The sequence below is a fragment of the Taeniopygia guttata genome, chromosome 3, assembly GCF_048771995.1.
Source record: "Taeniopygia guttata chromosome 3, bTaeGut7.mat, whole genome shotgun sequence".
Lineage (NCBI taxonomy): Eukaryota > Metazoa > Chordata > Aves > Passeriformes > Estrildidae > Taeniopygia > Taeniopygia guttata.
In genome coordinates, this window is record NC_133027.1 from 22,424,106 (window position 1) to 22,449,350 (window position 25,245).

Genomic DNA, 25,245 nt, shown 5'->3' on the forward strand with positions numbered 1-25,245 from the left:
GAGACCAAGGACTTAAATCTGGATATCCTGTGTGCAGCTGAGTGCTGTGATTGTGTCTTTCCGCGGTTATTTTTGTTGTTTCCCTGTCAGGGCCAGAGCATTAAAATAGTCCTTGCTCCACTGTCGCTGAGAAGGAAATCTGGCTTGAGTCCTTGGGTAAGGGTGAAGTAGAAACAACTGTGCTCTCATGAAAGTTTCCACTGGTATGACCGTACATATTATAACAAAAAAAAAAAGAAAAAAAAAAAACCAACAAAACAAAAACCAACCCTAGAACAAAAAGGCCCCCCACCCCTAAAAAACTTAAACTCAACAAAAAACCCACCAACTCTGAAACTCAACAGAAAATCCACCAACTTATTAAAATTTTTTATTTACTTTAATAAGGAGCTGCTGGTGAGATGCTGTGTTTTGCTTTAGTGACGACTGTATTTCTCTGCCAGGGAAGCAGCTTTTTATTCTGTATCCTATATGTATCTCTTTCAGATTATTTAGGTACCTTTCCTACTATTAGTGAAAATTTTCATTGTTTATTTATGTTTTAACACTTTTAAACAGCTAATTTTGTGACTGAGACAAGAGGTGGTTAAATTGGGCTTTTTAATATCGGCAAGAGAAGCACTTGTATATTTTATGATTTAGTTTCTGAAAGTACAGAAGATTGAAGACCCTAAGATTGTATTTGTTTACTGTGGTTGGGGAAATAAGGCATTGCTTAAATTAAGCTGCAGATATGAAGGGAGTTGGTCTCGGGCTAAACAATATTGTTAGGTATCTATTTTCAGCATACAGACAGTTACAAATGATTGTAAAAAGGGAGCCAAGATTTCAGGAGAATGAGAACAGAATATGAATTGTAGTTATGAATGGCTCCTTGTTTTTGAAACTGGCAATAGCTTGGTGTCTGGTGTCTGACATGCCATCTGTAACAGAACAATTTATTTATTTCTAAAGGTCACATTTCTCTCAATAAATGAAGGAAAATGCATTGTTTAAGGTAAGGATTAATTATTTTATGTGACAATTCAGATGAGCTGTATAATGAAGAGCATCAAGAAAATTCCCTTTGCATAAACCATTCATGGTGTCATGTGTCACTCCTAATTATGTATTTTTTCTTCTAGCCTATTATTTTGAGTGTTGGGAAAAACAAAAAAAATAGAAAGAAAATAGATTAATAAATAGCTTATTATTGGTTTTAGTACCCACAAAGAAAACACAGTATATATAGATGTAATTATATGTTATTTTGGAGAAAAATAGCAAAAAATTTGCTAGATGTTTAGAACATGTTAAATGATGTTACAGTTCTGGATTTCTTGGTGGGTGACTTCATTCCTTTTGTAATATTTGGTGTTTTCTTTCTGAATAATAAGATGTAGTTGTTTTCTTGGGTTTTTTCTTATTTACTCAGCTACTTTTTAAGGTGACTGGACTTTACATGCTAGATCTGTGTAGGAACAAGGCCCAGACATGTTAATCAGAAAGAGCAGTTGATGATGACATAAAGAGCTTTCAGGGGATTGCAGAAAAATTTGATAATTGCTTGATGATACTGTTGATTCCTTAAAAAAAACCCCAAAATCGTAAAGGATTTTATGTTAATTTTGGAGTATTCTTTCAATGAACACTTGAAACTAAACTCTGAAATTGTAATTTCAGTGAGCCCACATGTAAGAAGAGGATGAGTTTTTTTTTCCTATACTTCTTTTGCCTTTTTAGGACTTGAATCTATCATTAACTTGCTGGGACAAATTGCTGGCAAAGAAGTGAGAAATTTTTCATTTTTGGAGTTTTTTACTTCTGTTTTACTGAACTCAATAAATATTCACTAACCATGCCTGAAACCTCTGTAATGATTCTACTCTAGAATTTACAGAAAGATTCACATTTCTTGTAAGTTGTTATAATTCTCTTACCTTGTGTGTGAGCTTGTCTCAGATAAAAACTTGTCTGTATTACTATAAATAAAATATATGAATTTTTGAATGAGACACTTATTAGGTGCTGCTTGCTTTTCCTGCATGGAGGAAGTGAAACTATGCCTAGTAATCTGAAGAAAACATACTTGTTAAACATTTCTGGGAGAAGACTCTTCCAACCCCCTGTACAGATTTTCTTTTTTCTTCCTCATTGAAATAATCTTTCTAGCCTTATCATATTTTTATTAAAATGAATACAGAAGATGATTTAGTAGGTCAAATAAATGTTGCAAGAATATGTTCTACTGTTTGAGCTCAATAAATTTGTTTAGGTGAAAGCATGATAGTTTCTGGATAACCTTCTGGATAACCTTATGCTGGTAGAACTTTCTCTAGGGGCTGGACAGGAAGAGGCCTGTGCTCCTGTGCCATGGGTGAATTCCCAGGCTCTGTATTCCCCATTCTGTATGTTGGCAGTTGGGGACAGAGGGAAGTGCAGGTGCTGCCCTGGGAGCAGTGAATTGGTGAAGTGTAATTTGTCCAGAGGATCTTATCAGTCTTCTGGTTGCAAAGGGAAATAGAAGCAAAATTAACTTTGGGTGGGATTGCTGTTTTCCCATGCATATTGGATGGTGACCCATTCATATTTGCATGAGAACAACACTTGCTAACTGTATTGAGTCTGACTGAGATGGCATTCATTTTCCACACAGCAGCCCTCTCAGATCTGGCTGGCATTGGCTCTGCTGGACATGGGGGAAGCTTCTGGCAGCTTTTCACCACAGTAGCCACCACTGTAGCCCCCGGACCACCAAAACCTGGTCTGGCATCCCTTTGCCTAAGTCATCCAAAGGTTCAGTCTGGGAAGTATGTACAATTGCTGGCAAGGTGGAGAAAAAAAATTATCTAAAAATGATGTCAAGACCTTTGCTAATTTCTTAACCGGACTATGTCATCCTGGTAGAAAGATCCAAGATCCATTGCTAGAATGATCCAAGACGTAAAAACTCAAGCTTTTGCTCTGGTTGGCTTTCAGCTTCTCTTTGGTATGATAGTCCGTTTATGCACCCGAGCTGTCTGTTTTCTTTCTATAGAGTTCAGATCTCATGCTCTGTTTTAGATCTCCAGGGTGTGTCTGGCTGCCTTCTTCTTCATAGGGTTCCCAATTACTTTTAAAGAGCTTTTGGTCCAAGCTATTGCTAGATGATTCAACAATTTTACATTGCTAATTAGAATTAAACAAACTTTATTAGAGAAATGCATATACCTCAAACCATTAAATAGCAATTGCTTCAAAGTAAAAGTGATTATTTGGAAAACTAGATATTAATAGTTTTTAATTATTGAAAAAGAAATATAGAAGTAAATTACAAGCCAGACTGCTCTCACTAGTGGAAGTTTCCTTAAAAATGGTTATTTTTTCATAATTGTTGACTACATGGTTAAAACCACATTTTCTAGGATTTTTTTCTGGTTTTCCTTCGTATATAATTTGTACCTTATGGTTAGCCAACATGCTCTGTCCTTGCAATGCCAGACCTGGATATTTCATTTTCTCAATGACTTTGCAGTTCTCTGCTGTTTGATTTCTCTTCTATTAGAGCTCTCTGGTTTTCCTGTTTCCTGTGTGGATTGTCCATTTGGCAGCACGTTGTAGATGAGTTCAGCGGGTTGTGTGCACAGCAGCTGAGGTTGAGCTCGGCTGCACAGCCACCACCAGCACCCATTGTACCTCAGCTCAGCTGTCTGGTGGCATTTATACCAATTCAGATGGGTGACTTTGGGGGTGCTAAGGGTTAAGTGTATTGGTATTCTTTGAATACTGATGGAAAGCTAGTAGCCTTTAATATGGAGATGTGCTTTTTAGTATAGAGAGGGATCACTCATGTATTTATGCAGAATTCCGAATAACATCTGTACAGGCTTTCTTTACAGCACCAGCAAAATTTCTTGGTATTTCTTGGAAATTTGTATGTCAGAATGTACTAATATGGTGCTGAAGTGGAAAAGACATCCCCGGGACCAGGCTTGATCTGTGTTTCCAGTGGTGGCAGGCAATACCAGTGCCAGCAGTGTGCTGAGTGTTTAAAGTAAATGGCTGTAAACCACTGATTTTACTTAGCTGCCTTTCTGGTTATCGGGTAGTCAGCACTGAAAAGCATATTGAGGCTTTACAAAGGAGTACAAGTCTGCTGGTGTTGCTCCTGCTTTTTCTAGACAGTATGGTTCATGTCTTAATGCTGTTATTTTAGACTTTTGATATTTTGCAACTCAGTTTTTTTAAATTTTACCTAATTAAGAGTTAAATTTTTAGCACTGTGGGTAGTTTGTAAACTGCAGGGCTTTTGCTATTTGTAAATCTCTCCTAACATCCATAGACCTGGGCTTTATTTCAAGGAATGCATTTTTTTTTTGGTATCAGGCATGCTGTTGTTAGCAGGCTCTCTGAAACGTGAGCAGGAAGATTTATTATTCTTCTGACTCTGGTTTTGAATTTGTTTTTTCTATTCAGAAGAACAATATCTGTTGTGCATGCTCAACAACATAATTAGTATGTAGTGTGTGTATTTGCAAAATACTAAAGAGGCATTTATACTTATTTCTTTGTTATTTATTTTCAGGGAAAGCCTGTTAATTCATGTGGTTTTGCTTTTGTTTCCATCACTGGAAACACTTTTTGCATGAATGTATACCCTTTAGTTTGGTTGTGGGTTTTTTGGTAACTGTTTTCCACAGAGACTGGTAATGCTGACATTGTGTTCATGCTTTGGATGTGTGTGCGAGCTGTGTGTAATTAGCAACGTGCTTGTGCCACAAGGACCTGGGTTCCCTGCAGTGCCAGCTCAGCACAGCTGTGAGTGCAAGGGGAATGGGTGCAAATGAGTGCAAAGGGAAAGTCCTTGGCTCTGATCCACTTCCCATGGCAAGGAGCGCTCACTCCCGTGTCCTGTGTGCACAGTTTGTCCTAGATGTTTCTATTCCCCCAGAAAAATAGATACTTTCCACCTGTGTGACTGTGTGAGGAGGTGATTTATGGATGCCAGTGGTGTGCTGATGGATGTCCTGTGACCGGGAAGTGTCAGTGAAGTGGCGGAAGTATTTGCTGGCACAGGTCAGCCTTTCTCCTGCTGGGTCCCTCCTGCCCTGCACCTCGCTGCTCTCCCTGCACAAGTGCTGGTGCAGGTGTCCTTTGAGGAAGGGCAGAAGAGAAATGTGTCAGCTGAGTACCAGAGTGAAAGAATATTTGACTGCAGTTTTCTCTCCTGGAACTCAAGAATTAGTGGTCACAAGTGGGACATGAGCAAGTTGAAAATACCACGTTGCTTTCTAGCATTAGGAATGCAACCTAAGCAGTGTTTTCAAGCTGGGAGAAACAAGATGTTGTCCAGTGACAACCAAGTTTCTTGAAACCTGCCTGCAAGTTCTTGCTGAAGATGAGGCAGATGTTATTTTACAAATTTGGCCAAATCTGGAAGCTTCTGCAGTCATGAATGTTTCCTGGCACAAGGTTCACCATCCTGACAAACACCAAACCTCTGCTATGAAATCTCTTCTGAAGTAAAAAGGGAACAGCTTGAGAGCCCATTTATCCTGGAGCACAGTCAGCAGGGTGTGTATGGCCTGAAATAGTTAGTTTTACAAAAATAATGGTAACTTAAAAAATTCATTTGTTTCCTGATATCTGCATGCTTTCAATACTTATTTCTGTTTACACTTCCATAAGGAGCTGGCAGATTTTAATTGTCTAGAAATACAGGTCTGTAAAGGGAAGGGTATCTCATCAAATAAATGTCTGGAATGTATCAAGGATAAATAATAAGCATTTAGATTGCTATGTCTGGCAGTTTGTTTTGACTTGTAACCTGTGTGAGTTAGCATATTTTATAATACCTCAAAATATTCTGGGATAGTAACATTTAAAATTTTTTTTTTACTAATAAGTTTTGTGTATTTCAAGACACTCAAGTATTTGTAGAAAGCTGAAACATTTGGGGAATTTATTTGAAAGGAAGGTAGGTCTTTGCAGTCCTAAGTGTTTTGTTGCAATTCAAAATAATGAATTAAAAATATAAATGTTTTAAAACTGCATGTTGGAAATAAAAGCAGGCAACTCCTGCCAGTGCATTTTAGGTTCAATTGTATTAATATTTTTTCACTAAATAATAACTAGATATATGCCATTCAAAGCACTGCACATTTATTCATTGGTCGTATGGTAGAAGCGACTAAAAATATTTATTGAGTTCATTAAATATAGTATATACATTTCTTCTTTTTGTTCCATAATAGCCTGTGAACTTTAAAAAAAAAAAAAAAAAAGAGTACAACTGATTGCTAAGATGACATTCTTAATTATATAGAAGGCTTCCACTTTTAAAAACATTCCTCAAACCTTAAAATATAAAGTAGTCGTATTTCTTGGTGGCAGCATGCCTGTTTATGTCCAGGGCTTCCAGGTTTATTGTTATCATGCCCCAAACTACTGAACTGTTTGTGCTTTCTCATGATTTTTCTTGGAATAAAGTTGACTTCTTCAGTTGACAACTTCTGAGTTGTTGTGGATTTATGAGATTGCAAGGGGGCAACAGACATTTGGGGTGCTTTTATTTATTTCAGGTGTGTTCATACTGTATTCAAAATGCACCTGATAGTAAGTGCAGAGCTATTTTATCTTACTTGTATGTCATTAAAATAAACTGTTTAAGAAAACTATTAATGCAGCTTCGCTGACTTAATCTGGGCTTTAAAATTAATGCCATTCCTTTAACTCCTTAGTTAATGGATGGGAAGGCAAAGGGTGCCAAGAATGCTTTGCAATTGGCAGACCAACCAAACATTTTTAAAATTTGCTTATGCCCTAGCAGGTCTCTGTAAACACAACCTAAGTGAACTTACTTCTGAAGTAAACTCAAGAAATGTCATTTCATTAGATAACAAAGAACAGAAAAAGTCATAAATCTGTGTGCGGTGCACAGTTATGAGAACATGTATTCCTTTTCTGATTCGAAATTAGCACTTTCATACTTAATTAACTTGAAGACAATGTTTCCATTATATCAGATTTTTTTCTGTTTTGAAAACTCCATATAGAAAGTTTTAGAAATGTGAGACTTTCCCTGAAGCATTTACAGAGCTCTCAGAGTGGTATAGCCCTAAGATGAACAAGTTCAATATATTTTTGTGTTCTCATTGCACTGGTTGGCACACATACAGCTAAGGATGTGAGTAGTGGTGAAAGGGAAAATTTAATTTTTAGTAACTAATTTAATTATTTGAAGTAATTCCAGACAATTCTAAGCATTGTGTGATTATTGCTTCAGAAAAAAAATTTAGTACAGTTTAAAATTATGTAAAAAAAAAAAGCTGTCCTCTGTGTGTTTTTTGCAAGGGAGCGTGCCTTTGAAAATACCCCCTCTCACACACACACCCACCAGACTCCCCCCTCTCCCCCGTCCTTTTTTTTTTTTTTTTTTTTTTTCTGCAAGACAGTTGCCTCTTGCACTATTTGGCTTGATCCTTTTGATTTGCAGATAAAGGGTAGGAGGAATTGGGGCTTTCTTCATGAGCATGAAATTTTGCAAGATCTGTGGTGGTATTTAGTAGACAGATTCAGCCAGAGTCTAACTGCTGTCTGTCTTCCTAATTGTAGCACTTAAAAAAGAGCTTTTGTCTGTGTGTTGTTGTGACATAACAGAAAGAACTGTGGAAAATAGGTATTTTCAAAACAGGAATTTGTCTTTTTTTTTGTGTGACATAATCTGTATTTATCTGCATTTCTGATCAGCTCTATAGTTGCAGCAAAAAGTCCCTATCTTTATTTTATTTTTGTTACTAAAATACTTTTTTCATCAATTGAAATAGTATGCCCTTGATATTAAAAGCTTAAAGGAGAATATTTTTATTAAATATGAGATGAAAAATATCTGTAAATTTAAAATACTAAAGTTTATGCCTGCACAAGTAAGCAAATGTAGAAATAATGCAGAGCTGAAATACAGTTTAAAACTTTCTGAACTGAGGATATTTGTTTGTTTCCCGTATACCCTTTCTGACAGACAATGTATTCTTTCTTTTTTTGTCTCTTTTTGTAATCTTAACCCACTGTACCATCAGTGATGCGATTATGGGATTTTTCCAGGCTGTAGTGCCCATTTATCAGGTTCTGTGACTTGTTTATCTATGATGCAAAGTAAATGTTTTGAAATGAATGAGGAGGAGCAGTGTTAACAGCCGTAACAGAAAAAAAATTAGGTGGCACATCCAATTTGTGGTTTTTTTTACTCATGTTGGAAAGACATCTTCCTCTCTTTTGTTTCTTTTCCCCATTACACGGTCAAGCAACAAATGTTACAGTTTAGTCAGATGGATGGTGAACCAGGAAGAATGCCGTGTTTGTCTTTAATCACTTGGAAGAGCTCTGAAGAATTTCTTGCATCTTTCAGGAAAAAAGTAATTGCTAATGGACAAAGCAAAAATGAGAAGCCTGATTTCATACAGAAGAATTTTTGAAAGGAATTAATCAAAATGAAATTAAATATCCTGCTGCCTCAGTCATTACACATGACAATAAATGCAGAATAATCCGGGTTTTTTGTTCCTTACTATTTTTGCAATTAGTTCACTTTTTCTCCTGCAGAGAGGCTGCATGAAAGATCTTGTTATTTGTGCTGTAGTAAAATTTGCTGGCTCAGCCTGCTTGAAGAAACAGAAGCCTTGGCAAGAATGCTGATTACCATGACGATCTAAGCAGTCTAGAGCTTTGGTGTGTTGTGGGTTTTATCATAAAGATAAAAAATGTGTTCTGGATGGTAGGATAGCTGATAACATCATCATGATGCAGCAGATCCAATCGTCTTTGCAAGACTTATTTTTTTATTTTCTGTTACCTGAGGATGGAGGGGGGAAACTTATCACCTTCAGGTAAATTTTTATAACATACTTGTGTATTTACACCTTTGTCTTTTTTAGGATATGTGCTGTAGGTACATGAAGGGATTTACATTTTCACAGATTTTCCCCAATAGCATGGGGGAAACTGCTGTGTATTTCTTCCTGCTCCTCTCCCCAGCCCCATGTACAGAGCCAAATCTGCGCTACAGTATCTTCAAAAGCAAAGAGGAAAAAAACCATAACCCACCCTTTTAATCTTTAATCCATATTAGAGTGTCATTATTCCAGCCATTACTTCCTCAAAGGTTCCATACCCTCCCTCCACGAGAATGCGTGTGTGTGTGGTAATAGGGCTAATAGCATGTTGCATGGTTTAAAACTATCTCAGATTGGAGGAGGAAAACCAACTGCTTGTCTCTGCTGGACTGTGTGAACTAAGTGATTATCACTGGCATTTGGACGCTGTTAGGAAATAATAGACTTAGGAATTTCAGTTAGAAAGGAAAAATTACTTGAAGGTTTAAAGTTGCAAAGTCCGTGTGCAAATAAATTAATCTGTGAAGTTTTCTTATTTAAAAATTGGCTATTTAAGTGTTTTTCTAAAAATCTTTTGGCTCATTATGACAAAAGCAAGGGTATTTGCATTATTACTTGTTTATTTCTTTCCAAGTAATTTCCTTGTTTGCACTAAAGGATTTATTGAAAACTGCATGAGGTTATCAACACATCAATCAACGTTTGTTCTGTTCCAGTAACCTAAAAATCTAAGGGTTCATTGTGTAAGCTTCATTTGTAATGTAGAGCATTTACTGGTCCCATGAAATCATTATTAAGAGCAAACAAACCAAGGTGTGTCTTTCTGCACAGTTCTAGAGCATGAACCAAAAGCCACGGGTCTGAATGATGAAGAGGAGGATGAGGGAGAACAGTTTGATTTTGATAGTGGAGATGAGATACCAGAAGCAGACAGGCAAGCCCTTGTGCCACCTCTTCCTGGTCCTGGAAATTACATAGAGCACCAAGAGGCTGGTGCAGCAGGTAAGTCAGCCTGTTGGTCTGTACCTCCACTGGGCTAAGTAGTCAAGACTGATCATAGGATGCCTTTTCTTGACTGTGCAGTAAAAGTATTTTAACAAGAGTTTTCCATGGTGTTATAGCCCACCCCTGAGGGTAATTCAGGGTCTTCTTAATGGATTTCTTGGAGCAGATCAGAGTGAAACAAACACTGAAAGACTGGTGTTTGTAAATATGCACATGTTGGGTTTACTTTGGAACAATTTGATTGTAATGGAAAGCATATATATAGCCATTTTGGTTATTAGTATAAAAAGTAATATGGCGATATCAAAGCATAAAAATACCACCCGTTTAAGGAAACATATAAGGGAAAAGGAAGGAAGAAAAAGAAAGGGTAAGTGTAGGAAGATACATAAACACCAGCCATGGATCTGTGATGACACTTGGTTGAAGTGACAATTGAAGGTCTTCATCTGTCAGAGGTGGGGAAAAAGCCCATAAAACACCAAGTCTGGTGGGTTGACACACTCTCAGGTTCAGGTAGGTGTGGCCAAGCACCTCCTCTATGAGGGTGAAGTTTTATTCTGTCTTTTGATCATGTGCAGTTCTCTGGTGGAATGCATCAGAAATGAGTCTGAGAGCACTTCAGGGGTAGTTGAGAGTTTATGAGCTCTTCTAAGGCAGCTGCCTCTGATGTCAGTAAGCCTTGTGTGGATGTGATCTTCCCTGGGAGGAGGGCGTCTGTGTAAGGGAGGGCAGTTTGGCGTGATGAAAGGCACCATCCTGTCTCCCCAAGGTCTGCCTCCTACTGGCCTCAGAGCACAGTTTGTAGCCTCTGGTGCTGGTAAGTTCACCCCCTCTGTCTTATGCAGACCAGAGGTTCGTCATTACACACCCAAAAACTCCTTGCCTTCTCTTTGTGGGCTTGTAAACCTGGCCTCAGCAAAGCACCCAGGCATCTCTGAAAATGGTCAGTTTGTTTTGAATCGTAGTCCAGTCTCTCACACATGGAAATATCATGCAAGTGTTTTAAATATTCCTGCCAGTTACAGTCATGGTAGATCTGACAGGGCAAGTGACTATCACATGTAATTCCTGTGAGGTTTCCCATTGAAGTGTGATGTCCAAACCAATGAATTGGACATAGTCTGAGTTTTATGCTACAGGAAAACTGTATATGCTGGCTGATCTTAAGGCACATTGATGGCTCGAGATAAGCTATTTCACAGCTTAGCTTGCATGTTTCTGAGTTGAGATATTGCGCATAAAACTAAGTGGAGTTTGAATGTATGAATTTTGTTCATAAACAGAAGTTTTGCTAAATATTGAAACATTTTTAATGACATATGCAGATGTGTCCAGTGCTGAGGTGTAGTCCGGAAATTGTTGTATTCTGCTCAAATTGCTAAAAGCTGATTTTGCTTACTTTAATCCAATTTCCTTTTGTAAACAGATTCACTGTGCTTATGGCAATTAAAGATATGTAACTCTTCAGGTACTGTGCAGTTGGACAACCTGGAACGTAAACACCATCTTTCCCTGAGCATCTGTTGCTTGCTCACCCTTATTGTGAAGTTGTGCTTACAGATTAAAATAATTTGATCACTTGGGATACAGTTCTGCAGTTCCCTTCAGAATGGCCTGTGGTTCTGCTATATCTCAGCTTGTCTCAAAAAATACTGGGAACTTTCTATAACAGAAAACAATACATTTTCAAAGAAGAAAACTTGTGAAGTTATTTTCTTCCTCCCTTTCTTAACACAGCATTTTCAGGACTGCTCTTTGAGGAATGTCCCTCCATGACTTTTCTTATCTTCGTGACTACTCCTAAATATTTCTTGAGTTTGTGTTTGTAAGATTTAAATTCATCTAGAATCCAGATTTTAACCTTTATGATTTAAGACTATTTTGACTCATGCTCTTATGTCAGTCAAGTTACTGTTTTTCCATGGCCATCTTTGTAACTCATCTTTTGCTCTTGTTGCATTCCTCATCTGTAAAATAGGGAGGTTGGCATTACTGTCTGTAAATTTTGAGTCATAGGTTGTAAGCATCTTGTATAGTAAAGATCGAGTCAGAGTTTAGCATACTTGCAAAGAGCTATTAGAGTGGCTTGAATAGGTATGAAAACTAAAACTTTGTATTTTTGTTTAATCTTTCAACTAAAGGAGGTGATAATTTAGAAAACACTGAGAAGCTGCAAACATCAGAACCTGCTGCAGAAGGCACTCCAGCCAAAGTAAATCCCTACTCAGTCATAAATATTTCCCCAATCCAAGATAAGGATCCATCCTCATCACCAGAACCAAGTCCTCAAGATGAATGTGCAAGTCCCAGCCTGTCCGGTGGATATTCTGTTCCTGTCCCTTGTGGATATGCTGTGCCATCCAACTTACCTTTGATACTGCCAGCATACTCCAGCCCTGTCATCATACGCAGTGTTTCTGTAGATGAAGAAGGTACTGTATTTACACACCTTACTTTATTTGAAAGGCTAACCTCAGGTTCCTTTCCTGCATAGCACTCACCCTGGGTGAGTATGATTAATGCTAATTCCTTTTTAATGTAATGAAATAATTTCCAGATCCAGAGTTCAGTGTTTAAACCAAATGTTTTCTTTTCATACCTTTTATTGTTTTTCCTAGATCCTGGCAAAATTCCTATCCCTTTTGCCTTTTCTATATGCATTTCTGTTTGTTTATTTTCCAGTTCTTGTGGATTTAGAGTTCCTATCGGATTTTTCCCTTGATGATTTGATGAATTCTCTGTCTTCTAGTACAATTTTAAATCAGAAGAAGGAACTAGAAAGGGAAGTAACTATGGGTTATTACAGAAACAAGCAATCCATTTTGTAACCATAGCTGAGAAGGTTGACAACCTAATGTCAAGACAGTAGGAAAAGAAAGCTCCCCATATCCTTCCTTTTCCTCTTCGTATTTTGAATATTCTTTAGCTAGGCAGCAGTTCTTCTATAATTCCAGCCTTTTTTCCAGCCTTTGCTTTTTACCACTATTAGAAATACTGTCAAGTAAAAGCAAATGTTTGTGTGGTCCTTATTACCTGTAAAGGAATATATGTTTGAGAGATATAATTAAATGCATTAGGCATTGTGATTTCCTCTTAACAGCTCTTCTAACAAATAGCTGTGTCTTTGAATTACTTAGCTTTCAAAAATGCATGGTGTGAAGAAACTTCCAATTTTTTTTAAACATGTGTAAGAATAAAACTATTGCAAGAAAGGAAATTATTCTTTAGCAATGATCTAGTAAAATCAGTTTCTTATGGTAAAATGTGCAGTTTGATTCAAACTGACATGTTATTGCAAGCATTTTCCTTTTTTTTTTTCCTACTTGGCAGGTGCACAGTCAGCAGCTGAAGAATGTCATTATAATTCTGTAAACTTGGAGGACCCTCATAATAGGTGATTGCCAGTTCATCATGTTTTAATGATATGTAAAGCCTTAATTCCTAAGAAAGCTTGCATTTGATAAGTATTTTATTTTCCTTGTGTGATACTTCCATGTTTGTTGGTTTGGTTTCTTTTACTTTCTTACTCCTGTAACTCTGGTTGTGTACAAAAATCAGCACTGGTGTGTGTCAATGTGCATGACATTTTTGAAGACGCTGGGTTGAATTTTTCTGGAGTGATGGCAATGTCAGGTGCAACAGATTGCTGGAATTTGGTGTAGCCTGCTGCTTTCAGCAGAACCCCTTCCAATATTCCATCAGATAAACCATGGCCTTGCTGGCTGAGCCTTCAAACTGTCCAAGGATGGAGGTGCTGCAGCTTCCCCAAGCCATTTTCCCTGCTGTACTTCCCTCCCCCCCTTCCCTGCCCCTACCTCCCCAAATGTCCAGATCTCCCATTGGGCAGTCTCTTGACCGTTCCCCCTTTGTCTGGTATTAATAAAAAAAAAAAAAAGAGCCCCAAAACCCCAAAACAAACCCAAACAAAAAAATAACCCTGATTCTATCTCCTCTGTAGTTCTCTTTTGGGTAGATGTAGCTGCTCTTGGATCACCCCTTTAGATCACTCTTGGGTAACATCCTTTTTACCAGACTAAATAATCCCCATGTCTTTTATCTCCTTCTTTGTAAACCGTGTGCTTTAGGCCTTGACTTCAGTTTCTGTACATCTCTCTAGAGGTAGCTTCAGTTTCTCCACAGCTCTCTAGCAGGGGAGTGTTGGGAAGCCAAGACTGGACATGCTGCTACAGGTTCAGCCTCACCGGCACCAGGTGCAGGAGGAGAACAGCTTTGCCTGATGGCTCCTGATGTAACCCAGAATGTCTTTAGTCCTATTTACCATGAAAAAGAAGCTGTCACTTCACTGCTTCTGAGAGAATTTCCTGTGTTCTGGTAGATGAACTCAAAAGCAGAGTATTTTTTTAAGATTGTAAAGAAAGTGTTTTCAATTTTCTGACTAAAATTGTCAGACTATTAACTAGAATAGCTTATTCATCACCCAACTACGTACTGAAGCAACATTTTTGACTAATCAGCAGCCTTGGAGTGGAAACTAGCAGGCAGAAATATATTTATTGTCTTGTCTTCATGGATGTTTAAAAGCGTTGCAGTATAACTTTTAGTTCTTTTATTGTGTGGCCTCTTTTTCAAGTGACGATAACCAGACCAAGAAAGAGGATGATGCCCTGGCCAAATGGGTTGCAGATCCTGCAAATACAGCATGGATGGAAAGTAAGTACCAGTGAGCACTGAAGTATGGCTGTGGAAGGTGGTCGGTTTTAAGTTGTGATCAGAAGTATGTGTGTGTCTGGGTGCACAAGTAGATTTTATGGGAATGTCTGTGTTCACTTTTACTGTGTGTTTTCAGATAGATTCCAGAACCAAGCTGTACCAGATAGAACATTCAACAGTGTAGTAAAATTATATTTTAGAATAAAGTTAACATTCACTTTTCCACCTTTTGGAATCTGTGGAATCATGTGTTATGGAAGTCATTTGGCTCCATCAATGCATGTGCAGTGGAAATAAGCTCCAGTTCAGAGTCTGATCTGCAAGTGTAGAATTGGAGGAAGGGAAGGAATTGACACTGTCTTGGTGTGTACTGTTGATTCTTGGCTGGCAGCTTCATTTTAAACCAGAACAGAGACTGTGTGGTTTGAGGACAGGTTATCCTGCCTGTTCTCAGTTGTTCCCACTGGACTGGAGTTTGCCTTACATATTTTGTGAAGTGACTGAAGAATCTGCGTTATCATTCTGCCTCTTAATATATTATGGTAATCATTGCATTATTCAGTTTTGGCTCTTTTTAAAAATTCAGTTTCAGCTTTTCTACATCCATTCAGTAAGGCAATGAGCAGTCTTCAACAGGCACAGAACATACCATACTTCTGTAAGAAGAAGGGAGAAATACTGGTTTTTTTGAAGCGGATTTTTGTTTTCAGGCTACCAAAGGTCATCATAAGCAATGCAGATAAAACTGAAATTTCACAAATACCATATACTGCTTGGTGCATTATTGCAATATTTGAATGATTAGATGTGCAAGCAAAATGCTAGTGGAGAGTGAGTCATATCTCCATAGTATTCATATATGCCAATATAACCAAAATTCTTTAAAATATAATAGTATATTTCAGTTGGAGAGGACCTATGGCATTTCAGCTGCCTGACCAAAAGCTAAGGGCATGTTAAGGGCTTTATCCAAATGCCTCTTAAACACTTGGGCCCAAATTTTAAGAAGTTTCTCTTTTTTTTTTTTTTTTTCTGTCTTGATTTTAGACCCGGATGAGGTAATTTATGATGATGTGCCAAGAGAAGATTCAGACTCTGAACCAGGTTTGAGATCTTTGTAATGTTGACAGCAATGTAAAATGGAATTATGTGCATGTATACTAAATGGTTATGTTCATTAAGTGCTTAAAATATATGTAAATGGAATTACCATTGTGTCAATAATTGCTGGGTCTTAAAAAGTTCAGAATTGTACTAATACTTAAAAGACTATCTTAGCAGGTCTTCTATACTGCTCTACTCAGAAGCTGAATTCTACTTTGTTTTATAGATACTGTTCCAAATGCTTGAGTATTCTGCACATTAGAGGATTACAGTGTTGGGTGTTGTAGCTGTAGTGCCCTGAACAAGGCAAGATAGTTAGGAATAGGGTGTTTTAAATAGTTAAATGATGTATGATAATATACCATTGTTGTGGTCATAAAGAGAAGCTCTTTCCTTGAAAGTCCCCTTCAGTATATTAATGCTTGATAGATGGAAGAGATGGTCCAGAATGGCTGTTCACCATCCTGATTGTGACTCTACAGAAATATTTTATTTCAGCTTTGAAGTGGTCTGCTCCTGATGGTTGTGACCATGTTTGGAGGGGGCAGAATAGATCTCAAAGTAGTTACTGGAGTCAAGATTTTACCTTTACTGGAAATGATGGAGTTAGGGTTCAAGAATTGTATTTCATTGAATTCTTGCTCAAACAAACTTCTGGTTTGTTTTGCAGTTTTTGGGTATAGTTGAGTCTGCTTAAAGATCAGTTGCTACTGGCTGATTTTGTGTTTGAGTGAATTGGCTTATTGGGAGCTCAGCATCTTACTCATCATGGTTCTCAGAGGGCTTTGAAATTTTTAATGAATCAAGAAAACTATAAGAAAAGTTAAAAAGAAAAAAGTTAAAAAGTTAAAAGTTTGAAAGAAAAATTTAAGCTTTCTTGTGTGAAACCCACATTAATCTTTAAAGCTGTAACAGTTTAATTTCTTGTTCTTAGTAGTGTTCAGGCAAGGTATTTTACAAATTATTACTGATTTTTTTTCATTTATTATTAGAAAGTACCGTGTTACATTCATGACTTGAATGCTTATATTATTGGAAGTTCCTTCAGTGCTGCTCTGAGCAGGGACATCTCTGTGCTATTGCTGATCAGTGAGGAAACACATACACCAGGCCCAGGTGGCTGAGCTAGTTGGGATATGGGATATGGAGCAAAGCTCTGCTCAGCATATTGGTCAGAATCTTTAGCTTAACCCATAAGACATCAATTAAAATTTTGATTTTCATGTTGTCCCCTAAGACACTGAAAGATTCTGAGGAAATAGGTAGTAAGGGAAGTTTCATCTTTGTACATTCATGATCTTGATGTTTATTATTTATATATTTTGTCAGGGAGATGCAACTATTCCAAAAAAAGTTTCAGACAATCTACATTACCACATGGACAAGATAAATTCACCCAGTACTGGGGTAATTCCTACCCCAAAGCTCACAGCACAGGAGTTAGACTTACAAAAGTCTTGATGTATTTTGACTTGCTATGATGGTTCTTTTAAATTATTCACTATACTAGATTACCACTAAGATGTGTTCTTCAGTAACAATATTTTAAGGACAGTCTTGATATGCATGGGGATTTAAAAAAAAAAAATTAAAAGTGGAATCTTCCAAATTAGACTAATTAAATTCTTTATAATTAACACAGAGGATTCCAGTGTTTATATTAAAATCCAGGGTTTTCATGGATTTGTACAACATATCAGTTTTTCTTTTGAAAATACATGTTTTCTGTCTGATTAAATGAAACATCAGTCTAAAATAAAAGCACATCTGCAGTTTCCTGAATTTAATAGGAGACAGTTGTAAATGCTGCATCATAACCTCTGACAATAGTGATTCCTGATAGAAGTGTTGTACCACGACAAGTGTCCACCCTTTTCCATTTGTACTGACATATGATGCTGCAGGTAGAGCACAGTCCTGTTTCCTGGTAAGCAATTGGCTCTAAATTTTCCATTTAATTGGAGTTTTATGTTTTAAGTTTTATGTTCTTGACACCTGTGCCAATGGAAGGACCTGTGTCTTTAACAAGAGGTACTTTGGTCAGCCTTTGCAATATAGATTTGAAAAGGTTATGTCTTGGAAAGGTTAATACTTCAAGTTTTGAGAGTAAATTATGAGCAAGGTAGCTGCCAGGTATGGGAGACTTCCAGTGACTGGTGGTAATGAGTCATGAATACCATTGTGTTTGGTTTGACCTGTTCTGCTGGAAGTAGTGACCTTTTCATTTGATCCTTGCCATGTTTTAGCATGTCTCTAGGGACAAATGGCAAGCTTATAAATGGAATGATAATGCTTCTCAGCGCAGATGTGCATTCACAGTTTGAGTTTAAACTTCCTTTGAAGTTCTAAATAATTTTGTGGGATTTGGACACAACAGTTTGAGTAGCACATATTTCTAAAAGGATCATGATGTGTACCCTTAACACTGTCCTTTTTTAGTACTCTGTTTCAACAAAGACAATCCACTTTGGCTATTTGAATACTGGATTTAATTCAGAATTTTTAATGTGCATACAAAAGTCTGTACAGGGTTTTTGGTATTCGAACAAACATGCATTTCAGTGAGCTTTTTTTATTTTGGTTTAATTCTTGCAGAGGAAATGATTTATGATGATGTTGAAAATGGTGATGATGGTGGAAACAGCTCACTGGAATATGGGTGGAGTTCAAGTGAGTTTGAAAGCTATGAAGAACAGAGTGATTCTGAGTGTAAAAATGGAATTCCCAGCTCATTTTTGCGAGGCAACCACAAGAGACATGTATGTATCTGGCAGTGCTGCTCAGTCATTGAGGTTGTCCTGGTTTCTAACACTTGCCTTTCTCACTTGTATTTCTTCTTTTCCTCAATTCCGTTTCAAATGCCAACAGCACATTTTTAAAGGAAATATGAATCAGTGTGGAAGTGACAGTACATAACAAACTGTAACAGGGAAAAGAAAATATGAAAATATTAAACAGAAGCTTCTTACAAAAAAGATAAAACTCCAATTGAATAAAAATGAAATTAAAAGTGAGATTGTTTTTACTTATGGGAAGTTCCTCACCTTTTCTTGTTTTACAATTGCTGGATTAGTGTAAGTGGTAAATAAGTGTGGAAAATAATGTGAAAAACAAATGGGGACAAGCCTGACAAGAATTGATGGTTTGGGATCTTTAGGTTGTCCAAAGTCACAAAACTCTTTGCCAGTGTTCCCTAGCTTTCTGTCTTAGATCTGCAACAGTTTGCTTGTTTGAAAGTGATTAGGCGTAAAAAACTTCTGCAAGTAAAAGATTTTTGTAATCAGAGAGAGTTCTACCTGTCAGGAGAGAAGAGAGGTGGCGTGATTAAAATGATCCATCTGTGACATTTCTCAGGTGTCGTACCTTTGGCTCCATCTGTTCTGCAGGAGGCAGGAAGGCACAGGTGATACAGGTGCCTGTCCTCATTGTGCGTCTCCCATTGCACAGGGAGAGGGGCCCTGGGCTCTGGCCTTCTCTTCGCCTTGGCTCTCTTCTGCCTTTGAGGACCCTCTTTGTGAGAGGCTCCCCAGTGTGTGCTGACTGGGGACAGACCCCCAATAGCCACTTGGCAACTGTATGTTGTGAGCTGCCTCAGGACCCCGTGGTCGGAAAGTGCAGGGGTTGCAGACAGGGTGTTATTTCATGGGACCCTTTTTTCATTTTGCAGGTTTCTTAACTTGATGAGAATAAAAGCCTTGCTGTCTGTGTTTCCCTCCAGTACATGTAAGCTGCTCTCCCCTCACTTCCATCCTTGCTGCACGTCCTTTCGAAATCAGGGAGTGAGCAATTAACTGCAAGATTTGAGCCAACCCAAATCTGCACTTTGTAAGCTGAGTGCTCATCCTCTGTTCTTCTCTTGGGTTTACTCTGACTAGAATGATCTTAAGCTGTTGCAGCTGTTTGTCTGGGAGATTTTTCTAACAAGACTGAAAACATGGAGTTTGAATTTTTTTTTAATACCTTGGAAGAGGCTAGGAAATTACTTTGCATGTGAGTGTGTAAGCCTTAACATGGCTGCTGGCTTATTCTTTTTATTTTTTTTGATCTTCTCTTGTTATCCCTAGGTTCAGCTTTGGCTGTAGTCATAAGAATCTATTTACATATGTGAGCAATGCAAGTCTTAAAGCCATTTTTTTTGGAACTCTTAAAAGTATACTTTGATCTGTCATGGAAAACTGTTGTCAATGGTTGAATGTGATTGCACTAGGGTCAGGCACAGAGTGAGCAAGGGACTGAGGAGTGATGACAGAAGAGGGGTGTGCCCCTGGGTACTGCCATGCAGATGGCTTTTTTAGGTCTGTGACAAAAGGTTTTGGGGATTGCATTGTGAGGAGTGGAGGAACACTTAAGCTGGTGGATGGAAAAGTCAGATAGGCTCCTGCACCTGGATGGGTTGCTGGGAGATGGAGAAATCAGGAAATTAGGGAAGGGTTTTGGCAGAGAGTAAGGAAAGAAACTTTAGTCTTGAAAAACAAACAAACAAACAAAAACCCTTGCAACAAGCAACCAAGAAGACAACAACCAAAACCCCAAAACCAATCCCAGCCTTCCCTGCATTTGCATTTCAGCACAGGCAGACACTACTCTTCTTTATGTACGTTTTCTCTGTATCTATTTCTTGCACTAACTGTGACTTCTCCTCAGGTCCTGTGATGGATATTATAGTATATTCCCAGCACATCACCTTCTGTAGCCCTTCAGAGCCTGTGAGGGACTTGTCCTACTTATAATTTTAGTGTTAGTTGAAATGTATGGCAAGGTTGGAGGTGGGATTTTTAATTTTAAGTGCTGACTTCCCTTAAAGTCACCTTTTCATTGTAATTCTTATTATTCTATTTATTTACTAGTTTATTTTAAGAAGGGAAGATTTGTTTTTGCTGTTAAATATTTCCTGTCTGTGAACCAGATGCTATTCTCTATTATACTGCTGTAATGCCAGAATCATGATGTTAGAGGTAATTACATCCTGACCCAGCCTAGTGGAGCTACGTGCTGGGCCTGTTGCTTTGTTTTCAACTCAGTAGGCCTTAACTTTCCTGGGGCTTTGATCTCTTGCCAAGTAACTCTGTTGATATCAAGCTGAGTGGTTTTCCACTGGACTTCTTATTATACGGCACACCAATACTTTTCTCTTTTTTTTAATTTCCTGGTTGCATTTTAACCTCTTTTATCTACCTTTGTCAAAATGTTTAACAAATGGTATTAGTGTCCAGAGCATTCCTTTCCCTGTGATAGTTTCCTTACCTTGCAAATGAATGTATTTATGTATGAGATGGTTACACCCAAGTTCATACAATGACGCTATGATGCATGGGGAAACCACAAGAACGTGAATCCTGTTAGTGTCTCCTTACCTGACTCACTGCCCTGTCAATTTCCATATTCTCAGGTGCCAGCAATCTCCACAGGTTCCTCAGTGTCTGAGTTTTCTTCTGATTCACTGTTTGGAAGGATAGTCTGAAATACACACTAGGGTTTGTGCTCCAGGGAATAATGCTTATGGTTAAAGCTGATGTATTGTTTCCATGTGGTTTTTAAGAGATAGGCAAAATACAATGAATATGTATAACAATTTAGCTACCTTAGTCTAAGTGGCTTTGCCCCTGTCTTTACAGAAAAGCACCTGGTGGAGTTCAACAGTGCCCAGGAGCGATGGTCCCTTCCTCGGACTGGAGCTTCCCTCAGTGATAGTTTTCCCTTAGCGATAGTTTTCCCTTAGTGATAGTTTACCCTTAGTTGTCTTTGTACCAGTAGATAGATGGGGCAATGTGCATGATTTATATGATTGCTTTAGCATGAAGTTTTCACTATGGCTTTTTGAAAAGATTGTATCTTTTTATACACTGTAGCTTTCTCATGACCTAATGCGTTTAAAGGAACATTATGAAAAAAAGATGAAAGATTTGATGTCAAACACTGTGGGAGCAGTAGAGATTCAGCAGCTAAAGCAAAAACATGAGCTGAAGGTAGTGTAGTTGATTTTTGTAATTAGCTACATTTAAATAATTGCTTTTCCAACACAGACAATGTTGTCTTTTATTAATAGCTTGAAAAAGTAGATGATAATTTGTATGAAATGAATTCTAAATGTGCTGAATTTTTATTGTGCAGTCTTAAATTAAAGACTATAATATTGTTATACACTTAAAAATACTTGGTCAAGGACCTTTTCTTATGCTTACTTTTAATATTAATAGTCTCAGAAGATGAGATAGGGCATTGTCTTTCCCTGGAAAAAAGTCCTTATCCCAGAGTGTGGGCCAGGTGTACAACCCTAGTGTCTCTCTGAGACCTTGGGTCCATGGGGTTAGCCTAGCTCTGCAGACACACAGGATCAAATTTGGAATCTCCCTGCTCTCCATTCTGAATGGAACCAATATGAAAAGACTGGGTTTTTGTGAAAAGTTTCAGTCTCAAACCCAGAAATTGCCTGACTGCAGCAAGGCAGCTTTGTTTGTGTTCTGACAGTAGTGGGGATTTTTTATTGTAGTGACATTTTGGGAAAGAAGTATAAAGCAGGGTATTTTAATAAACATTTTCCAGCAAAGAAAAATTTATTTGGTGTTTTTTTATTTTTTTGTTCCATGAAATTTCATTTGACTGTAGTAGTGTACTGTAAGATTATGGAATTCTTAATTAAATCAATGTATTTCTTCAATGAATGAAGTTACTAGTTGTAACTTTTTCCTTCATAACAGTGTTTGTTTAAGAATATAGCTAATATATAACTGAGTCTAGGGGGTTATATTTAGGTCAGAAATAGTTTGGGAGAGTTATTGGGTCACTGAAAGATGGACAAGACCTCTGGCCATTAATGACCTGTGAGTAGTGGATATTTGTTCTGTAAGATAACATTTGAGACTATTTAAAGTTTCTGTTTGAATGCAGAAGGGTTCTTAAGCATTTCTGCTCTTTCAGACTTGCATACAGTATTGCCATGAAGTGAGTCCTTGTCTCCAGTTTTTATTTTATTTTGAAATACAGGAGCTTGGCTCTGAGCTTTCATGGTTCTCGCTACTTATTATGTATTCATTTGACTTTGGACAATATTGATACTCTAAAAGCGTGCAGGCTTAAATGTTTTCCTATTATCCACTGAATGTGTAGACTATATATTTTGTCTTACAGGTGCAAAAGCTTATGAGAGCTGCTAGAGAAGGTACCAAAGATGGACTCGAAAAGACAAAAGCAGCTGTGAAGAAGGGTCGTTCCTTCATTCGGACAAAATCTTTCATTTCTCAGGGTATGTGCTATATTTACAGTTTTTCTCTTTGTACATTCTCTAGTAATTTCTGAGAAAGAAGATTAATGGCCTAGAAAATTTTTGTAGTGGGAGCTGAGAGCTAGATGCAAGAAGTCAGATATATCAAAAATGTATGGTATAGTATTCAGTTCAGATGACAGTATGGTCAATGCATCTTGAGCAGTTTTTTCTATTTGGGGCAAGAACCTGAGTGACCTGAGAAAGCAAGGACCACAGAGAAGAGTCAACTTAAGAACAATAACAAAAAGTTCCACTAAGCAGTGTGATCTAGGTACTGGTAGATGGGAGTATGGTAGTTGTGGTGTAACCCAAGCCAGCAGCCAGCCTGCACAGCCACTCGCTCACTGCCCTACAACCAGGACTGAGGAGAGGATTAGAAGGGTAAGGGTGAGAACTTTTGGGTTGAGATAAAAACAATGTAACATAATATTGAACATAAAACCCGCACACAAGCAAAGAAAAGGAACTAGTTCACTGCTTCCCAGGGGCAGGCAGGTACTTATCCATCTCCAGGAGAGAAGGGCTCCATTACACATAGTGGTTACTTGGAACACAAACGCTAAAACTCTGAACATCCCCTCCCTTTACTCCTCTTTCCTCCCACATTATATACTGAGCAGGATGTCATATGGTCTGGAATGTCCTTTTAGTCAATTTGGGTGACCTGTCCTGGCTGTATCTCCTCCCAACCTCCCATGCACCCCCAGCCTCCTCACCAGCGTGGCAGTACAAAAAGCAGAAAAGGCCTTGGCTCTGTGCAAGCCCTGCTCAGCAATAACAAAAACTTCTCTGTGTTATCAACCCTGTGTCCAGCACAAATACAAAATGTATCTTCATCCTAACCACTGTGAAGAAAATTAAATCTACCCCAGTTAAAATCAGCACAGTTACTAAGTCTGTCCAGGTCTCTCCATCAAATAACTCTTAAATGTCAGGAGAATGTGCTGTTAAGACATGGTTTTCAGTGGAAATTTAGTTGACTTTTAAAAAGTTCATCATTGGTAAGGAGTAATGCTTTCTGTTCTTAGGAGTGAAAGTAGGGGGAAAAACTGTCCTGTACTGTTGAAAAGATTGTACTTAATTAGTTTATGATTTTTGATGAAAGCTGAATTTGGGTTGGGAAAACAGAAAGTGATGTAAAATCAAAAAGCCACAGAAGTATTTGTGTTCTTTCTGTAGTTGAGAGCAAGTGACAATCCTTTGTCATGAGCGGTGGCAGCAGCTGTCCACAGGTAATTTTTTCAAGAGACAGGTAGTAAATTAAAACTAGTTTCTTTTTCAGGGTAAGTCTGAGAGATAGTGTGTCTTTCTGCTCAGGTTTCTGCCCAACTAATTAAATGTTAGTAACTTCAGAGCTTATAAAACTACAATTTTAGGAAGCTAAAACCACAAGGGTGGAACAAAATATTTTTAGTGAGAGAGGTAACATAAAGTTGCTGTATGGGCCACGACACATCTTACATCTCTGCCATGACCTCTGACTGCTTCTCAATTTACTTAATTCAAAAATAGAATATAGAAAGGTACACAAAATGAGCTGATCAAAAAGTGTGTTCTCAACTTCTTGCAGTCGAACACATGAAAATGATCTGCAGGGCAGTGTTACAATGGACCTGGCGTTCCTTTTTACATTTCTAGAGACTGGGTTGCAGACACAGTGTATCTGTGGATGGCTGAATCTCATAGCCACTTTCCAAATCAGCACAGAGCTACTGAAAAATTTGTGAAGTTTGTTAACTAAACTGGGAAGTTTCTCCCAGCCATAAGATCTGCTTCCCTTATTTCTCTTTTTGTTCTAAGACAGTTTCTCATATTGATTTTCCTTCATGTCTCCTTTCCTTGCATCTGCTTGTTTGGCTGGCTATGTACTGCCACCTATCAATACACTTCGGTGGTGCTTTTTCAGTAAAATTTTTACCCACAGAACAGTGCAGGATCCCTCACTCTTCTGATGAAATCAAACATTTTGGTTAATTTGGCTACTTCAATTCAGCTATAGAAGGGTGTATGGAATTGTTTTAGCTGGATCATAATATGGGCTTTCAGTTTCTTCCCAGGGATCATTTATTTTAAAACTGCTGCCGCTAGAGCTGTAGTGCTTTAACCCAAGTTGTTATGTTCTGCCCTCTGGACAGCCCCATTCTCCTGGCTGAGAGGAGGGAGTAGAGGTCAAGCAAAGGATGCTTAGGCTGCCTGCAGCTGTGGGAAATTAGGATAACTTTGAAAGGTGTTCTGTATTAGAGTACCAATTGGTGGTAGCATTAATGTGATTTCACAGATGATACAGAAGTGCTGGGAAATTTCTTTTGTTTGGTAAGTGAAAATTTATATTTCTGTGCTTGGATTATA

General features: G+C 38.0%; 1 protein-coding gene across 9 annotated transcripts in view; it reads left to right on the plus strand.

The window, feature by feature from the left end:
* ARHGEF10 (Rho guanine nucleotide exchange factor 10) overlaps window positions 1-25,245 on the plus strand; it is a 111,370-nt gene that overhangs the window by 19,934 nt on the left and 66,191 nt on the right. For 6 of the 9 annotated variants that reach the window (XM_072926430.1, XM_072926425.1, XM_072926426.1 and 3 more), the window contains 8 exons: window positions 9,681-9,851; window positions 11,999-12,289; window positions 13,188-13,251; window positions 14,449-14,528; window positions 15,576-15,632; window positions 18,228-18,391; window positions 21,482-21,598; window positions 22,761-22,875. In XM_072926430.1, coding sequence (XP_072782531.1) covers window positions 9,681-9,851; window positions 11,999-12,289; window positions 13,188-13,251; window positions 14,449-14,528; window positions 15,576-15,632; window positions 18,228-18,391; window positions 21,482-21,598; window positions 22,761-22,875 — 1,059 coding nt within the window. Of the gene's footprint in view, window positions 1-7,440; window positions 8,844-9,680; window positions 9,852-11,998; window positions 12,290-13,187; window positions 13,252-14,448; window positions 14,529-15,575; window positions 15,633-18,227; window positions 18,392-21,481; window positions 21,599-22,760; window positions 22,876-25,245 lie in introns of those variants that run through there. The other 3 variants (XM_030267314.4, XM_072926427.1, XM_072926429.1) reach the window with 3 other exon arrangements.